We start from the raw sequence: 18,345 nt of genomic DNA, 5'->3' as shown, positions 1-18,345 counted from the left end.
ACATATGTAAATAGTCATATCGCTATATTCATTGCTCGTGTTTTGTAAGATTTGGACCACTTTGATCTTTCTTGGTTAAACAAACGAAAACAATTACTTTTTAAAGCTAAGTATTTACAATAAGAGGTTCACGAAACGGTATTCATATTTGATTTTGTAAAAACAAGAATAACAAAAGTTATTTAGCTTGCATTGAAAATCGATACTCTCAGGAATGTTTTCATAAAAATTCAATTATTATCTGAATCGAAAAAGTAGAACCAAATTTGCCATAATTTCAAGCGCATTGCAATTTACCAAAGTTCTTGGTGTGCCGAAAATTTAATCTAGACCTTGTGCTTGTTCTTCAAAATGCTCCTGTGGCTTGTACGATAACTGGAACTCCATTCTAGGGTAAAAAAACTGACAAAAGTAACTTTCGCAGTAAAGTATGTTTATCTTTCGAATCAATTTACGTACGCCATCAGCAATTCACAGTTTTGCTAAATATTTCTATTGTCGCTTCTCTAAAAAATTTAGCGAATTAGCGATTAGCGTTTCGAAGGCCAAAATTTTAGCGACGCTAACAGTTTCACTAACCAGCTCAAAAATTAGCGAAATCGCTAAATCGCTAACTGAATTTTAGCATCGCTAAATAGCGAATTAGCGAATTAGCGGAATGGTGCCCACCACTGCTGTTTGCACTTAGTCTTAAATCAGGAAGCAATATTTATATCTCACATGAGCATATTGTATCATTCATAGAGATAAGTGACTTTTCACCTGCGCACACTAGTAAACGTGTATAGCCATGTAGAGTTGCTTCAACACTTTTTCCTAACTTTGCCGATTACGTTCACCAGCTACTTTAGATTCCTGGTCACAAATTTAAAATATAAAATAAGTATTCAACTGAAAAATTCTCCAGCTGTTCAAAACGTAGCATTGCAAACAAAACAATGATTTATTTGTGTTTTTCTCAACGGGTGGCACTAACACATTCGTACGTAAATAGGTCTATACATCTTTGGTAAAGCTTTTCAAAATATCTGCATCGCTAATTGTGTTACATGTGCACACTGTGGGATCAGATTTTGCTAAAATGCTTGGCTCCCGAAAGCTGTAAATGTTTCTTACTCTTTGCAAATCTAGGTTCAACGTACAATTTAGTATATATTTTATAGGAAGTGAGGACGGAAGCTTCGGAAGAAAAGGAGCTAAGTAAGCATTGCATTTTTTTCTAAAATCTGGTTCAAATTTTCAAGAAAAAGCTAAAGGGTAATTTATTTACACCAGTTAAGACGCACTACCGATTGTCATTATCAAAATTTTTATACATATTATCAAACGCATTTCGAACTTTAACTTTAAAAACAAGAATTACTTAGAATTCAGATTGGATCAGGCCGGAGCTTTTACGAAATCAAGAATTATTCTGGTTAGCGGTGCCGAATCCTTTGTTATATTAACTATTCCCCTGTTCATATTATGCCAGTAAATCACAAATCGCATACCAAAGTCCAATTTCAATAACAAATGAAATGTATTTGAAAGAAAACTTTGCAAAGCGTGAATCAATTACAATTATTGAATCAACCTTCGACATGGTTTTCACAAAGTTTAAGTTTATTAGTTCTATTTTTTCGATCACGAACCAATTTTTTATACGAACCGGAAGCAATTCGAAAATTTATTGAATAATTGAACGTGCAGAAACAGTTTTAGATAACAATGATGCAGATTTCAACCACAAATATGTATGTCAATTCAATGCACTATTTTTGATTTAATTCCCCATGGTCCAAGTTGAAATGCCACAATGCTTTAGTTTTTAGAAATTGCTTTCAAGAAATTACAGTTAAGACTTATACAGGAATGCGTAAATCCTTTCCGACTGGGCCCATTTAATTGCGTAGGTAGAAGGTGACTTATACAAAACCTTATCTCTCGCTTTTTGAACGTCCAATTCATTGTTTCATTGCTCACAACGTCAACTTCGCAGCTGCTACGAAAAATAAAAGACCGCTGCAAGCAAGTAATTTTATATAGGAATTGCTACGATTTAGGTTTTGTTATCCGTCATTTTTTACCTACACAATTGTGTGGGCTCGGTCGGAACGGGTTGAGTGCTTTCTTACCATATAAACGTTGCTTGAATTAATTATTGCAATTGATTATTTTAAATCTTCTATAACTGCTGATGCAAGCCAAATCAACTGAATTGAAGATTTATCGCGAGATTTGTGGATTTTGGCTTTTCAGAGTATACTCGAGGACATAAATCTGTTTTGAAGGCCTACGTAAAATCCGAAACACTTTCAGAATTCATGAAACCTGCTGCGAAGTGGAATGACATAGATTTCCTGTTTGCACTGAGTCTTAGTTTAGAAAGTAATATTTAAGTTATACAAAAACGTAGTGTATCATTGTAAACATCTTTGATACAGCCTCAAAATATCAGGATCGACAATTTTGTTACATTTGCGCGCTGTTTGGTCCCATTTTGTTACAATGTTTAACTTCCGAAAGCTGTAAATGATTCTTATTCTTCGGTAATCTGCATTCAACGTACAACTAATATATATTTTTCAAGAAGTGAGAAAAGAAATGAACCAAAAAGTAAAATATCGCATGTCTGAAATATGCTCTGGTCAATATTAAAATATATCTCAATACAAAATATATTTGATCAATATGTTTATTTACAAAAACGTGGGACTTTTATTGTGGTTTCTAACTCTGTTCATTTGGTAATAAGCCACACGAAAATATCGAGAGGAAATATTTACTTGTTTAAAGAGCAGTTAATGATGAAAGAAAACTGTGAAGCAACCGTGAAACATTTAACAGAAGAGCTAATTGACAAGTTTTAAGCTCCAACACCAAATGGGATACATACGAATGCCCAATCGCAATAAATTGCAATTTTCATCAGAAGTTCTGGGCAATAAAATTCAGCGCTTCATAAAATATGCCACACCATTCATCTTATCTGTGAGCTCAATTTTAAAATTGTTTGCCAGCTGCGGCCGAAATAAATCATCTTTTTTACTATGACTGCACAATCGAAGAAGGGTTAGTCAGGGTACGTCACTTTCAGTCACTTCACTGCGGGTAACGAATAAACAATGAACGTCAGATCTACTATCCAGCCTAGAAAAGCACACACTTTGTGACCGAGTGAAATGCAATATACTCCCACATGAGGGTAGGTGCTTCTTCTACAGTAAATTCGGTCTGTTCTGTCATTTTCTAATTCATTGTTTCGGGAATGATTATTTGCCACAAATGCAGAGTAAAATTCAACGAATTTCCCTCTAGCACATACTGGCGCCTTCCAAAGGGACAATCGACCACAACAAAGTGTAGAAATGCAATTTTCTCCGTTTCGAACAATGACGTGTGTATCCTGATGCGGCTTTCTGCTCGGTACGTTACGGTCTATGTTAGAGATATCAATGTTTCTCCCTGCCGAACAATTCTGCAGTCAACTGTGTACTAGGCTCTAAATAATTGTTTCACACCACAATTTTCCCGCGTTGTGGAATAATAGGAAAGTAGTTGGAAAGCTACTAGACAGATCCAAATTTTATCGCGTCTTTCTGCGGATGGTCTGAAACCGGGGTGCCGTCGATACAAGCATTCTAGATTAATTTTGATTCTCTAAAGGTTTCATCCCCGATAACCACTCAGCAAACATTACGAACGCAAAATTTCACCACAATATTGCTGCTGCAGAGGTTCCTGTCACTCTCAACATGGCTCAGATGACGCTGAGCACGATCCGTGGAAATAGCGAATATTCTCTTTTGTCTTCACGTGGTCATTTAAATAATGAAACTACAAAATCGTACATACGAATCTATATCAAAACAAATACAAGTACAATTCATCATAATGTGTTGACAATAGATCAGTGTCCAGACACTGAACCAACGTAAAAAACATCTAAAAGTGGAGAAGTACTCTAATAAAAGGACCGCAAAGACTGTTGGCTTCCTTTATCACTATTCAGTTCTCATATTCCCATGAGCAAAGTGAAGCGCGCGCAGAGAGCCTTGTTTTATAATTCAGGAAAAAGCTCCGCACTATGACCGGATGGAGCCAAAAGCAAACCGGATTTTCGGGAAATTTGTCAGGATGAAGGTGCATTTATTAATTGTGTGTGTAGTAAACAAAATAAAATAAAACTTTACGTCTACACAGTTTCCATTGTAGGACCTGTAATGTTCAGTGGACATTATTGAGACTGTTTCAATTGTTGAATGTTATCAAACTCATTTACGGGCGAACTCTCCGACTTCGAATTTATGTAAACAGCAATTTGTACCTTTTCCGTTTGCTGAAGCTCTTAGATTTTTAGATAGAACGTAGTTCAAAGTAAATATGTAAATATGTTGTGAAGACCGTTTCAGATAGTGATAGCACATCTGAAATTAACTCATCGTAGCTTTCGATTGATGTTTACTAAGGTAACCAACACTGGTCGACAGAAGCGCAAATAAAAAATTGCCCTTAATCTCAAAAAGTTTACCCTGAACAGGTTGAAGCTTTTTAACTATTCATGTTAATTTTGGTGCCTCTCGTGTAAGGAAAATGTGTCCAAAGACCGCGGAGTAATTGCTTTCCGGGTTAGTCGCTTTTTGTTGGCCTGCGGAAAAACCCATATAAGTCTTTGAAAAAGCTATCTTTGCTAGAGGTAACAAAATTGACAAGAATGGTTCGAAGGCTATAATCTTTCATCTTTTACAGTTTTAGCTCTGGGACAAACCCTGTGTTTACCAGTGTAATCAATGAAGTCATAAAATATGACGAAAACTAGAAAGGATAATTTCTCTGTAGTGTAATCGTGAGTTTGGTTGCCAATTTCAATTTCATCAACGTCAGAAGAGCATGTTTTTTTGCAATTCACATTACATACATAAATATGAAACATTGAACATAATATTAAATTGGAGGATGATATGGAATTTTCACAAAACAAAAACAAAAAACAAAAAACTTTAATTCAGGAACAATAATTTAAAAATTGAATTTGAATTATCAAGTCTATATTATTCAATATTTTTTACACCTTCTAGAAAAAGAAGCAATAATTTAATTTGATTTACTCTGTCATTTCAAAATATATGCTATATATAATTTTCAAATGTACTAATATAATGTTTACCCAATTACTTTTCAATGAGTTAACTACTGAAAATATGCCAATAGCATTTAAAATATAAGTTTCTTTTATACAATCATTTGGTATCGGCAATGCGAATGAGAATGTCTATGTTCCAAAAAAATTATCACATGCCTCATTCAAGTAGAGATCTCGCGCTTGAATATCTGTTCTCAACAGTCCAAAGAATTTGAGTAAAACTTTTCGCTGTCGGAAGTTGACTTTTCTGTTCATTGGACACAGACTTTAAAGCACGCCAAGATCTTACGGACACTAACAGTCTCTCGCGAACCCTGATTTGAACATACAACGGCTGGCTTGTCAGGCCAAAACGAACGAAAGCGAATATCTGGAAAACGTGCTATCGTATGGCGAGCAGCGATGTTTTGTATTTCATAAAATTCTTCTACTACACACACCGTGACTCTATTGATTTCTGCAGTCACTGCTAGTAGCGCTAAAAGCGTTACGTAGACAAATCAACATCGGCAGAAATGCTGCCTAGTGCGCCTCTTGCTGTGAGCCGCTTTCATTTAGGATCGTTTCTCATTTGCGTGTTAAGCTGCGCCACCTTCATGTGAGTTAGATGTTCAATATACATTTTTCGTTTCTTGTGGAGTACTTTAGAATTATTTTCTACTTGAGAGTTTTTCATTATTGTTCAGCCCGTTTTTTTCTGAAATCGTACATCAAGTACAAAAAGTTCTTTATAGCCAACTAATTTAAATAATTTAGAAATATATTTTATTTTTACGATTGGTAACATAGAACAGAAATACTTTCGAAAACATTTCGGAAAATAGTTTCAATGATTTGAGCTGTTTTCAGAAACAATAATTCTCTAAAATTGGCATTAAAATGATAGGAATCAGGAATGGTTTCCATAAAAATTACAAAATTTTCAAGAAAACAAAACTAAATCGTTTGAAATATTTACTAGAATAATGGAAAGGCTATTAACATTTACATTTTTTGTGCTGTCGATGAAGAAAATAATAGTATGCATATGCAGTACTTGAATAATCGTTTATTGAAGGGAGAGTTTTCATTTCACAAAATTTTGTCGCTTCAAACTCTCTTTATTCGAGCCAATTTGAGTCAATTTGAGAGCCTAAAACTATTTCGCGGTAGATGTGGAAGCACCGTTCACGCCAAAATACTTCCTTTCTTTTGTTCTACCATAGTAAACGTTGTGTCATAATAAATGATACATGTTTTTCATGCACGCATATGTTGCATCTTGCATTTTTACCAAAATGACATCATTAGTACTAATTTGCTTTGGAGAATGCGGGACTGATCGCGTCAGAATTCCTGAATAGAAACAAAAATGAACCTGCCGGTAATAGAACTAATGTAGCAGCTTCGTAAAATAATATTTAAAAGCTCGTTTCACTTTTCATAACTTTTCTTAGTGAAATTAATAAGTAAGAGTAGAAAATTATGATATGAATTATTGTAACAAAATTCGACTAGTACTCAAGAAAAATGGCCAATATATGAAATATACTACTACTACTTAGACTACCGAAAACTGCTGAAATACCCTATTGAAGATTTTATACTTTTGGATTTTTCTATTAGAATTAGGTCATCGATCATTCTAGAAATTTTGCAATATAAACCAAATGGCTCGTTGTCGATTTTTGTTCAATGTCGTTTGCAGACACGTGAATAAAGTTTTATTTGATTATATGGTCAAAGTCAAATCCAATTGTTCATTCAAGCTCACCTCACTGACTTTAAAACAGCTAAATTTAAAACAGGAAGAAGTGTAATCAATAGAGTAATTCCACAAAAAAAAACAGGCAACCAATTTAATCGACCATTTTTGATCCGGCTGAAAATTTGCGTAGATGTTTCTATGGACAAAAGATGTCCTTTGTGCGAGTGGTTTAATTTTTTAGAACACGACTCATTTTTTGAAATGCTAATGAAAATATTTTTGTTTTCAAATGAGCTTTTTCAGATATTCAATTTCCATTTTTCTTTTATCTTTCCTTCAAACAAATTTTTTTTACACTTCAAATTTTTTATTGAAAAAAACAAAATTACTATCTACAACATTGCCGAAGACGTCACATCAATCAAACAAACCGTTTTTTTTTTCTCGCTTGTTTTCCGTCGGTCTAGTTCCGCCACTGCTGTGGCCAATCACCGACGCCCAGGGAGGCGACTCCACACCCAGGACCCTAACTCACGACCCGTTTATTAACGGACCGGCGCCAACGGCTTTACTTCCTCATGCGATGGAAGGCGTGATCCCAGAGATTTTTCGCCTCAGAAAATCTCCCGGTGTCGGCTAGGATTGAATCTAGACCAGTTGGGTTGGTTGTGAGTGGATCACGCCACCTCACAACCATCGACACCTATGTCGGCGGTGGGATTCGAACCCAGGCGTCGAGCGTGGTTGGCGGAGACGTTACCAACCACACTAGGCCCCCGCTCAAAACAAACCGTTATTGGCTTTGAAAATATTTGTAATTATCAATACCTTCCCAAAATAACATATTTAATAGCTTCTCAAAAATGAGTCGTGTTCCAAAAAATTGAGCCAATAGCACAAAACAGCATCTTTTGCCTATAGAAACGTCTATGAAAACTTTCAGCCAAATCAAAAATGACAATTGAAAAAATAATTAGACTGGGACATTTTTTGTGGAGCTGCCCAATAATGAAATAACTGCCACAACGATATAAATGCTCTGCGTATTCAATATTGACGAAATTCAGTTGATATATAATGTTCTTACACTTATAAATGAGATTCTAAACATGTAGCTCGTAAATTGCAAAAGAAAAACAAAAACAAACTGCATATCAAGTGGTGAACGTCGCAATGCCTGTTCATCAAAAAAAAAAGCTTAGTCTCTTTTCGTCTTCAAGCGTGGTTCACATCATATGCTCCAGAACTCAATGTCTAACACAGCTTCACCACTTTGCGCGCCACTGGCCGTGTCCACACCCTGCATATTCAATTAAATTTGAATGAATTTATTTTTCTCAAACTAGGCACTATGTACTTATTTATCTTCTCGCCAAGCGACAGAAATTGATTTGAACTCTCTTGACATATATCAATTAGTCGGAATCATCGCTGTTGTTTGCTATAACTACGTGCTACTTACTCAGCGTGGAGGTAAGAATTTCGGAGAAGTGCTTGAATACAAATAATATTTCACAAGTGTTTATCTTGTACGAATCCAGACACGGAATTATGTTCCGATCCGTGTGAGTAAATCACCTGCCCGTATTGGAAAACCCGCTCATGGGTGCTTCGCCGAAAGTCACCGGAGGAATTCCCGGCTTCGTGCTGATCATTAGGTAATGAGGATATTCGAATGCAATTCAGGCTCCCACTGTACAGATACAGCCGCTACCAGGCTGATGATTGCGAGACTTAAAACAATAAACGAGATGTTCACTTGGCTCCGAGTTACAGTTCCACGTGGACGCGATGCAGTTTCTTAGGTAATTATTTAGGAAGCAGCGGTGATCTTTGTTCCTAGATTGTATTAAGTAATAAAACAAGATAAGACAAGCGGTTATAATGATATAATCGAGTATGAAGGGGAGAACTTTCCCTCTAGTAGCTCATTTCTGGTATGGCTTCTACAAATCGGACGATAAAATAATGAATGGCAAGTCAACCGCACTGTCTTGTGGTTTAGATCATTAAAACGGAATGATTTTTATAGGTACCTACTCATTGTTGTTAGTGGAAAGAGCAATTGCGTTCATGTACAGTTTATGAATACCTATTAATGTTATTTGCTATAACTTTATTATTACACAGATGTAATAAACCAGTTTATGACTTTTAAATATGTGTTGATGAGATGATTTATATACATATTTATTTAAAGTTTTGTGCTTTATCTTTATGTTCATATCCTTTATGTTAGTTACTTTACATTAGTTAGATAAGTGGAAAAGTGATAGATTTTTTTTACGAGAGATTGCGAAACTCTTTTTTTCCTTAGAACGAATATTCTTCAAGATTAATATTTTACTGAGTTTTTTAAAAAGCTCGTTATGATGTAAGGAGTTTTTTTTCTGAAACAAAGTCGGACGAAAATACTCTCAAAAATTGTATGGTGCAAAATCACATCAATATTGTGCGAAATAAGCGCAATTTATAAACACGTTTAAATACCTGGATAACGAATACGTCTCAGCCGGAATAAACGAATGATCGTTCTTTTTCGTGTTCCCCCTGTTAACGTCAGCATGAACAGAATTTTCTCCCAGTCGCACATCGCCAATATGCAACACACTTGCACTCTTGGTATATGCTTCCATCTGACACAAGAAAAAAATGATTGACTTCCTTTGAAGACACGATACTGGTTGTATTGTTACATTTGTGAAACTGGGACAAACTGTGAGAACTCGAAATGAGGGCGGAGCTAGTAAGAAGATAGCACTAAAATAAGCATCTGGAACACACATGGACATGATTCAAATCCACATGTGTATCATTACTACACGCAAGGCAAATCGTTCTGCGCTGTTATTCACGTCCGCTACAACCAAAGCCTCAGGTCTTTGTCGTTCTGCACGTCATGCAGTGATCTCTGTTGTGTTTGAGCGTATTGTCCTTTCGTGTGAAAAAGATCACACCAGTTTGCTACCTCTCTGGAGCAATATTTCAGCACGATTTGCTGCTCTCTTCAAGCAAGTGCGTCGCTTTGCTCAGTAGTGTGAAGCCTTTGTCATGCCGAACGCCAACGCGAGCGATCGAGCGAGAAACCAGCCTATGTTAATGAACAGCCGTAGGAAGAGCTGTTCATTAACCCACGAATGCATGCGTGCTTTGTGAGAGAAACATATACCCAGGTAGGAAAGTAGACTATGCTTCTCGAAACTGAAAAAAAAATAATCCAGCCGTACGTAATGCATGTTTGGTCTTCGAATTACATCAAATTGATCTCAGTAGCGTACTCCGCGCGGCGTTCTGCTATGCATTCTCTCTAGAGTGATTTACCACTCTTCTCCCGCTCAGCTCTGGTGTAAGCAGGGTTGCCACATTAGGGTGGGACAAAAACTAAATGTTAGCTCCCATGCATTTTTCGTGTTCCTTATGGGTCCCATAACAACTGTGTAACTTTTCATATCGATCGGTGAAACGCCCGATTTGCGCCCGATTTTTAAAGTTTCCATAAGATTTTATATGGGAAAATCCACTTTTTCAATGCTTATTCTCTAGAGATGTCAAGTCGACTCTTAACAAAATATCAATACATGATATTCGTAGGAAATTTTCCTGGGATAAACTCTTCTGAAGACCGTAAGGCGCTACGATGCTTGTAGAAACAGCTATTCACCCCAAACTGATAAAATGTCTGACGGACGGCTCACCATTGAAATATTCCAGCAACACTGCTACAGCATGCTGCTATTGCAAACTTGCTTAAGTATGAAAAATAAATATGATAAATATTAGTAAATAATGAGTATGTGTATCCAATCACAAATGGTGACTTCTCAACACTGTTAGAAATTTGTAATTTTAATTGTTAGGATTTGTTTGCTTTCGAAATTAGGACTGATTATTCGTAGGGATTTAAACCTACTTGTCAGAAAAGGGGAAGTAAACTTACAACTAACTTAATTGCTAACTTATTGGCTATAAAGAGAGCTTATCGTAGCAATTGAGGATTGCAACGATTTTTGTCGAAAATTGTTAATAATTTTATTTGACATAGCTTCTAATGGTTCAACACCAGTAAGTCTATGTAATTCGAGTGTACCAAACCAAGGAGGACGCTTCAAAATCATTTTCAGAATTTTATTCTGAATCCTTTGGAGCGTTTTCTTCCTTGTTGAACAGCAACTTGACCAGATCGGTACAGCATAAAGCATTGCTGGTTCAAAAAATTGTTTGTAAATCAAAAGTTTGTTCTTTAAACAAAGTTTAGAATTCCTGTTAATGAGAGGATATAAACATCTCGTATATTCGATGCACTTGGCTTGTATACTTTCAATGTGCTCTTTGAAAATAAGTTATTAATAAGTAAGGCGATAATTAAATGTATTAACTGATGATTATTCATTTTTCTCTACGTGATGTTTAAACATGTTTTTGCTTAATTTATCTGCATCGGTACCAACATGAACAGTAGGCCGATTAATCTACAGAATTAACCGCTACAGTCGACAAACAAATAAACAGTAACATTATAGTTAAATGCAAAATTTAACATATCCAATGTCTTCTCTTATTATTATTGCTTCAATATTGTTTTTGAATGATCTGGTTCTTGAAAATGAATCGATCAGGTGATATTTCAATAAACTTAAAAGTACCTCAATTATCAGCAATCAATGCTGTATACACTGCAAAAACTAGAGGAGGCTCCGGAAAAACGTAACCAATACCACTACAAATCATTATGACGATACCAACACCGATGAAATCGTTCTAAGCGAAGTGGTTCGGAGCTGTCAAATACTGTCAAAATACACTAGAGCATCAAATGCGTTATGCCCAGCGCACATGCGTTGTACTGGTTCCAAGATAGATCATTAAATGCTCTAAGAAAGCTCATAAATGATCTGGTTACGCACACTATAACTTTTGCGTGTACTAAAGTAAGACGTATCGCACGTCAAAAGACGGCTATCGTTTGACATCACAGCGAACTTCATACTCATGTCTGCCACCATTTAATGTTAGCAGGAACAGATTTTTCCCCCAGTCGCACATCGGCAATATACACCACGCAACAATTGCAGTCTTGGTATCTGCTACCATCCGACACGAGAACGAGAACATTTTCTTCCTTCCAAGCCTCAACACAACACGATACGTGTTATATTGTTGCGTTTGTGAGAGTTCTATCGGTTCGGCTCCGCTAGATGCCAACAAGAAATCAGCTCTGTTTAGTCGAAACTTCCGTTCAAAACAGGACTACGTTTTTCAATAATTCAATAGTTAGTATCTTGAAATCACAATTTTCCGCACTTTGATGAACACATAACTAATTTTTTAATCGATTGCTGCGAGGATGAATTAAATCCGTTGAAATTTGATTGAGTTATTAGCATTTGAATTCGGACAATGTGCAAAAAGAGGCTATCCTACGTCAATACATATATAAAAAAAAGAACCTTTGATGTAGGACTATGCCTTACTTTAGCAGGGTAGTAAGCAGTGAAAAGATATGCTCATTTCTCTAACACGGACATTAAAAAGGTGAACATACGGTTCCAAAATAGCAAAAACATGAATATTGACTGAAAGAAAAAAAAAATAGACAAATTTCATGTTGCTGGATGGCACCCAGGGCGCAAAACTAGGAAAAGTCTGAACGATAAACTGCAGCCTATCTGACATAGTCCATGCATGCTAATTGATAATTATTCTAGCTGATGTGAGGGGCTTTTTCGTTTTTTTTTTTGCTTTGTTTTTGTTGGCGCTTTTACATAAATTTTGATCAAAATTTAGAGCGAAGGAATATTCGGTTTTCTCTAAAGTTTTGAATGATTTTTAAATTGCAACTTTTCTCAAAAATAATTATATCCCTATGATGTAATATGTTTCTAGCGATCATTTCTAATCATAAAGCATATAGTAATCAATTTTCTAAATGCATCTGTTTCCGAGATCTTTTCGGGTAACGTTTAAACAATTTGGATTACACTGGTAAACACAAGCTTTGCCCTAGAGCTTAAACTGGAATAAAATGGAAGATTATACGTTACTGTAAAGTGAGTTTACCCGTAAGCGACGAACTCAACGAGCAATTACTCCGCGGCCTTTTGACGCACTTTTTCAAACACGAGGGGCGCCAAAATTCACTTTTTTAAAACGTACAATCCGCCACAACTTGCTATAACAATAAAAACAATTTGTTCGTACCAATTTCACCAAATCGTGATTCTCTGGAGAGATACTTCACCTAACGTTCCTCTCTGGCCAGGTTTATTCTAAGAGCCACTTATTATGTCAAGAGACTCCTTATCTTATCGAAACTTCGTTACCCGTGCCAATTTCGCTAATTACAATTCCCTGGGGAGGATTATTATTTCTCTGGTCAGTTTCACCATAGGTAGGACTTATATCTTTGTCAAGAGGAAGGAGTCTTATCGAAACCTCGTTCCTCAAGAAAATCGCACCATAATTACAATTTAATGGAGAGAACTGTTATACGTTACTTAGACCACTATTATTATTAAGAGGGAATTATTTTTGTTAGGAGGAAAGTCAACAGGGGTACTGTGGAACTCAGCTCGAAGGAAGAGTATATGGTAAACAGCCTGAGAATAAACCCATATTAAAAGCCCTTTGACAACCAAATGTTTTGATTCTACTAAGATCGGAACCCACGGCCACCCACTTGTCAAAGAGAACTGTAACCGCGCGCTAGTCTCGTTACAATCCCGTTCAACATAAAATATTCAACAATGATATATAATATCAGTTTGCGAGCTCAACCAGTCAGACCTCAGTAACTTCTAAGTCACCATAAAAACGAGAGCTAATATTCAGTCCTGAGCAATATCAGGTACTCAGCTAGTAGTAGATATAATAAAATGTTCGAAAAGGATGGAGTAGAACACTATGAGATTTCTAAATAAAAATGACCATTAGAATCATGATCTACTTCTAATATGAGAGAACTTATTCTTGGTTTATTTTTGGAAAAGTTAAAAAAAATGAAACAAAATCAAACCTTTGGCTAACGCGGCCGCCTATAATTGGGGTCCCAACATGCACCACCCTAAAATTCCGAACGTTGCGTTGGCGTGCGAAACACGCACCGCCAGCGATTACCAGCTGACTTAGGGTCTCTATCTCCATCTTTCTCTCTCACGTTCTCTGTTTCTTTCCCGCAACACACCAGGCAGTCTGTCTACCTACGTAGCGATTAGCAGCAGCGCCGCCGTGAGCGCGCGGTTACAAGTTGTATGACGGTTACCCTATATAGTGCTTCAGCTGAGTAGGTACCGCGCCGGTACCGAACGATCACGATCGTGACCGCGCTCAGACAGTCTTTTGGCGTCGTCGCTGTTCGACCGATGAGAAAGCACACGCGCGAGACTGTAATTCGACGACGGACGTTACACGGCTCGAAGGCACTCGTGATTAAGTGCAGTATTTTCATCAATCAATCGGAGGATCCTTTCGTCGCAAAGTGAAGCCTTCATTTTTCCTCAGATTCTATTGACCAGAAGATTTCATTCCAAAGATTGTTCTACGGTAATTATTCGAGTGTGGTGAAGCTTAGAATTGCTCGTGTTCTTTCAGTACTCACGAAGTACAACCAAGTGGAACGTAACTTAAGTTCAAATGTGCTTGTTTTTGTTTTCTATTCGTTCAACTTCGAGGACAACATGAGCTACCCTAGCGCGCGCGAAGTTCGATTATTCATGTGAAAACCTTAAGGTGCTAGAGTTTACTAGTTGATGCAATTCGAACGCAGTGTTCTACCTAGAGCGAGTTTTTAGATAAAGATTTTGTGCCTATAAGCAGATCAATGTAAAGTGCCCTGAGAAACAAAGAAAGTGCTCTGCGATGCCAACAACCGGGTAGTTAATGGTGCATATGCTTTGAAGGGGGATAACATGAGTGGTAGGTGATTTTGCAAACATCATTGTTGGCTACATTTGCTAAGCGAAGGTAGCAGCTCAAGTTTTTATATATTTTGTATTACTTTTGTCACTGTGAACTGCAGAAACAACGCCGACGACGCAAGCAGCTACCGGCCGGATTGGTGGTAGAATGTTGGACGCAGCTCGAAAGAAAAGGTGAGGAAATAGAGGAGATTTTTGTGGGAGTTTTTGCATTTTCCAATGTGATTTCAATGTGTTGAGAGGGTACTTTATTCCGTTCCATCAAACATGAAATGAAAATAGAATCAGACTAATGCTTGAAAATTGCTCGCAAATTTTGAAATCGGCGTGCTTGTTAGACCGCTACTCATCTTGTTTTATTTTCGTCTTGTTTTTCACTTGCACTATGATTTTTTTTTCTTCTATTCAAATGCACACCAGTGCCAATTATTTTGAATAACCGGCTTAGTGTGTTTTTGTTCGATCATGTGCTCTCGCAGCCGTGGGTAAAAGATTTTTTTGTTTCGATTTTGCAAAATACACCGCGCACCAGTCAAATTGCGTAGATAATAAGCAGAATAAACAAGTACTGTGGAGATAACAGCAGGCTTTTCTGCGTGCTAGCTTTCCTCTGTGGTTGTAAATTTAACAGATTTTTCTCAACTCCAGACAGCTACGGGCAGGAGCTGATATGTAAATACGTTATGAGCAGCGTAGCTCAACAAAGAGACACATTGTTTGTAAACATTTTGCTCGCTCAGAAAGTAGTCGTCATCACTAATAGCGCGATTTAGTGATACCTCGTAGATGATAACGTCGAAGGGGTTTTGGGAATACGTCAACGATTAGTGAATATTTGAGATCCCCACGAATAATTTTCATAGGATATAATTTAAATGTGCATTTGTCCCAGCAAAATCGTAGGTCGTGGTGACAATTTTTTTTCTCAAAAATAAAAGCATCGTCACGATCATCACTCGGGAACTCTCTTGCGAGTCTGTTGATCTTCGATAAATGTTTGGATTCATGCTATTACGTAGGGCATTATATAATAGCAGGTTTTTGTCATGAACCATTCTCATCATGCAAATATTCAATCGAGTTTATTTTTAATGACACCAGACCTTCGTGATTTTTGCATTTGAGTGCATTTGAGTTGTTGATGCCAGCAGGTGTTTTTTTTATCAACGAGACTTGAATAGAGTATCTAAGAATTCAGTGCAATTTTTTTTAACAAAAATAGTTTATGGGGTTTTATGGAATATATTATTAATAAAAATGAAGTCGAAAATTTTTTCGGCACATTCCAAATGCAAATTTCGATTTGTTAAGTTCTCACGAATATGGAGTGCTTCTACTAGAAAAACAACAACAAAAACCTTTCTCAGTACAATTTTTACCAATGAAAAAAAGAAATCTAAAGGCACTTGAGCTCTAATACAAAAATACCAAACTTGATCTCAGAATATCGAAAATCACTTCTGAAAACAAAGAAATTGAGCTTACAACACCGCAGCCATATTTCTATGTTTAGAAAATAGCAATAGGGTAAGAATGGATCAATTCAAATCGATTTTTTTAATGACTATGACTCAAAAATAAATGTATATTGACGTACAACAAACGTGAATGTATTTTCAACAAGAATTACATTTCTTTGTTGTTCTCAACATTCATTTTTCTATTTTCGGACAACCGTGAGTAATGATTTTCAAATCTTTAAACACGAACCAAACTGAAAAAAATGAAGAAAGATCCATTGTCAACGAAAAAATGTAACGTATGAACTAGATCTAACGCCAGCAGAATGCGATCTAACGCTACTGGAAAAATACTTTCGGTATTGGGATTTCAAGATAAAAGAACAAAAAAAGCAAATGTAAAATTTACTTCAGAGCTGTACGAAATTGTAAATTCATTGTCTGGAAATACTTTGTTCGTCATGCTTAGGCACAAGCTAAGATTCCCAATCTCATCTTCAACCTTTGTACTCACCTTTTACACCACGGTGCTTTCTGTACGCTACAGCTATAACGTCATCTTAAAATCGCCGTTTCGTGTACTTAACGTATGTACCTACAAACTTGAAAATGTTACATACGATATATATTCGGACCAAGAGAGTACGTCACCGACCAGGTATCGTCACTGTGCTGAAGCAGCTCATATCCGTAGGTGCAAAGATCGCTCTTAAGATTATTACTGATCGACGCCATGCCAAAATAGAAAAAAACAACAACAAAGAGAGCACGTTTCGAATGCGCGAAGCTCTTGAAAGCTCATTCACACACGTTTCTTCCAGTTCCTGCAGATGATCGGACAGAAACAACTTATCGATAATTTAATTGAACAGAGCAGATTTCACAGTATAGGCGACTAATCAATTGAATGCGAACTGTTATTGTAACGCCAAATAGTTGGTCAATGACTGCTGGGATTTATTGCAACAGCGTACAAATAGTGCATAAAACATCAAATTCGATCAGTAGCTGTCTCACTGTTGATTCCTTAATCGAGGGATGTTATTGAACAATATTCTGACTCCAAGTCTGATAAAACGGCTATTTGCGATAGGAAGTGTTGATGTTGAAATGCTAATAGGGCTGCACCATATCCATAACCGGTATGTACTTCATTGCTGCTGCTCTGATTTGTGATAACCCCGAACGGTGCTGTTAGCTCTAGGTTAGTCTACCGATGCGTGTTTCGCAGCTGTGCGGTCGGTGATGACGTCCGTAGGGACATTAATGCAGATATCAACCCACATGCCGGTGATTGTTTGCATCCTTCCAGCAATAAACAAATTGGAATGCCGATCCAGTTAGCTGCCTTGTTGAGCCCTACTCGTTAAATGCTGGAATGAATGCTGAAATAAACGTTACAAGCACAATCGGGAGTGGTCTATATGGGAAGGGCTATTATTAGAAAAGAAAAAGTAATGGGTCTCAAGTTACTGTATCTGGATACGTTAAGTACAAGTTATTTATTCTAAAAATAACTCAAGAACAAAACTAACGTCATTCGTTAATATCATACCACATTCTATTGAAAAAAACCTGCAACAAATTCAAGGCAGTTAATTCATACCAACTGAAGTTCAGAATTCCACGCGCATTTACTTAGATGATGGCAAAAGTTTCGGAGTATCGAGCACTTAAGAACTTTTTACCGACAGTATTCAAAACCGTCGTTGCACTTTGAGGCCAAAGGCTTTTTTTGTTACGGTGGAGTACCAATCGCCAAAATTTTTCGATGTTGTATGTTTGTTTATTTTCTCCATGATATTCCGGGTTACCAAACGAGCAGCGAAAAATAATTTTATTCAATAATCTGCCGGATGTTTGCCCGCCGCACTTAAATAATCAAACGGAAAATCAAATAATAGTTATGCTTAGAACAATATAAAAAACATAAAGACTCTAAAATTCAGTGGTGTTTAAAAGAATTGTTTTTAATGTTTGAATTCATTAACAGAAGTCTTGATGCAGCGTTCAAGAATGGTTTGTTTTACAAAATATCGGAAAACTCTCTCCAAATTGATTATGTTTTCATTGCTGATCGATTCCATGAGAGCATCTATGCTTATTGTGTTTACTTCTGCGATGGGTTTTTAAAAACCTAGGGTATATTTCCCACAAATA

The 18,345-nt window shown here is 36.7% G+C and overlaps 2 protein-coding genes across 2 annotated transcripts in view; one reads left to right on the top strand and one right to left on the bottom strand.

Moving 5' to 3' along the window:
- LOC129724004 (uncharacterized) overlaps window positions 1-16,979 on the bottom strand; it is a 338,375-nt gene extending 321,396 nt beyond the window's left edge. Inside the window, exons 1-2 of the mRNA XM_055678582.1 lie at window positions 16,841-16,979; window positions 16,700-16,780 (exon numbers count right to left, since the gene is read on the bottom strand). The gene's annotated coding sequence lies outside the window, so the exon portion shown is untranslated. The remainder of the gene's footprint in view (window positions 1-16,699; window positions 16,781-16,840) is intronic.
- Window positions 14,116-18,345, top strand: part of LOC129724005 (calcium release-activated calcium channel protein 1) — a 67,857-nt gene continuing 63,627 nt past the window's right edge. Inside the window, exons 1-2 of the mRNA XM_055678584.1 lie at window positions 14,116-14,723; window positions 14,827-14,899. Coding sequence (XP_055534559.1) covers window positions 14,717-14,723; window positions 14,827-14,899 — 80 coding nt within the window. The 5' untranslated portion in view covers window positions 14,116-14,716. The remainder of the gene's footprint in view (window positions 14,724-14,826; window positions 14,900-18,345) is intronic.

The sequence above is a fragment of the Wyeomyia smithii genome, chromosome 2 (genome assembly GCF_029784165.1).
Source record: "Wyeomyia smithii strain HCP4-BCI-WySm-NY-G18 chromosome 2, ASM2978416v1, whole genome shotgun sequence".
NCBI lineage: Eukaryota > Metazoa > Arthropoda > Insecta > Diptera > Culicidae > Wyeomyia > Wyeomyia smithii.
Note: the sequence above shows the minus strand (reverse complement) of the source record. Positions and strands in the feature narration are given on the sequence as shown.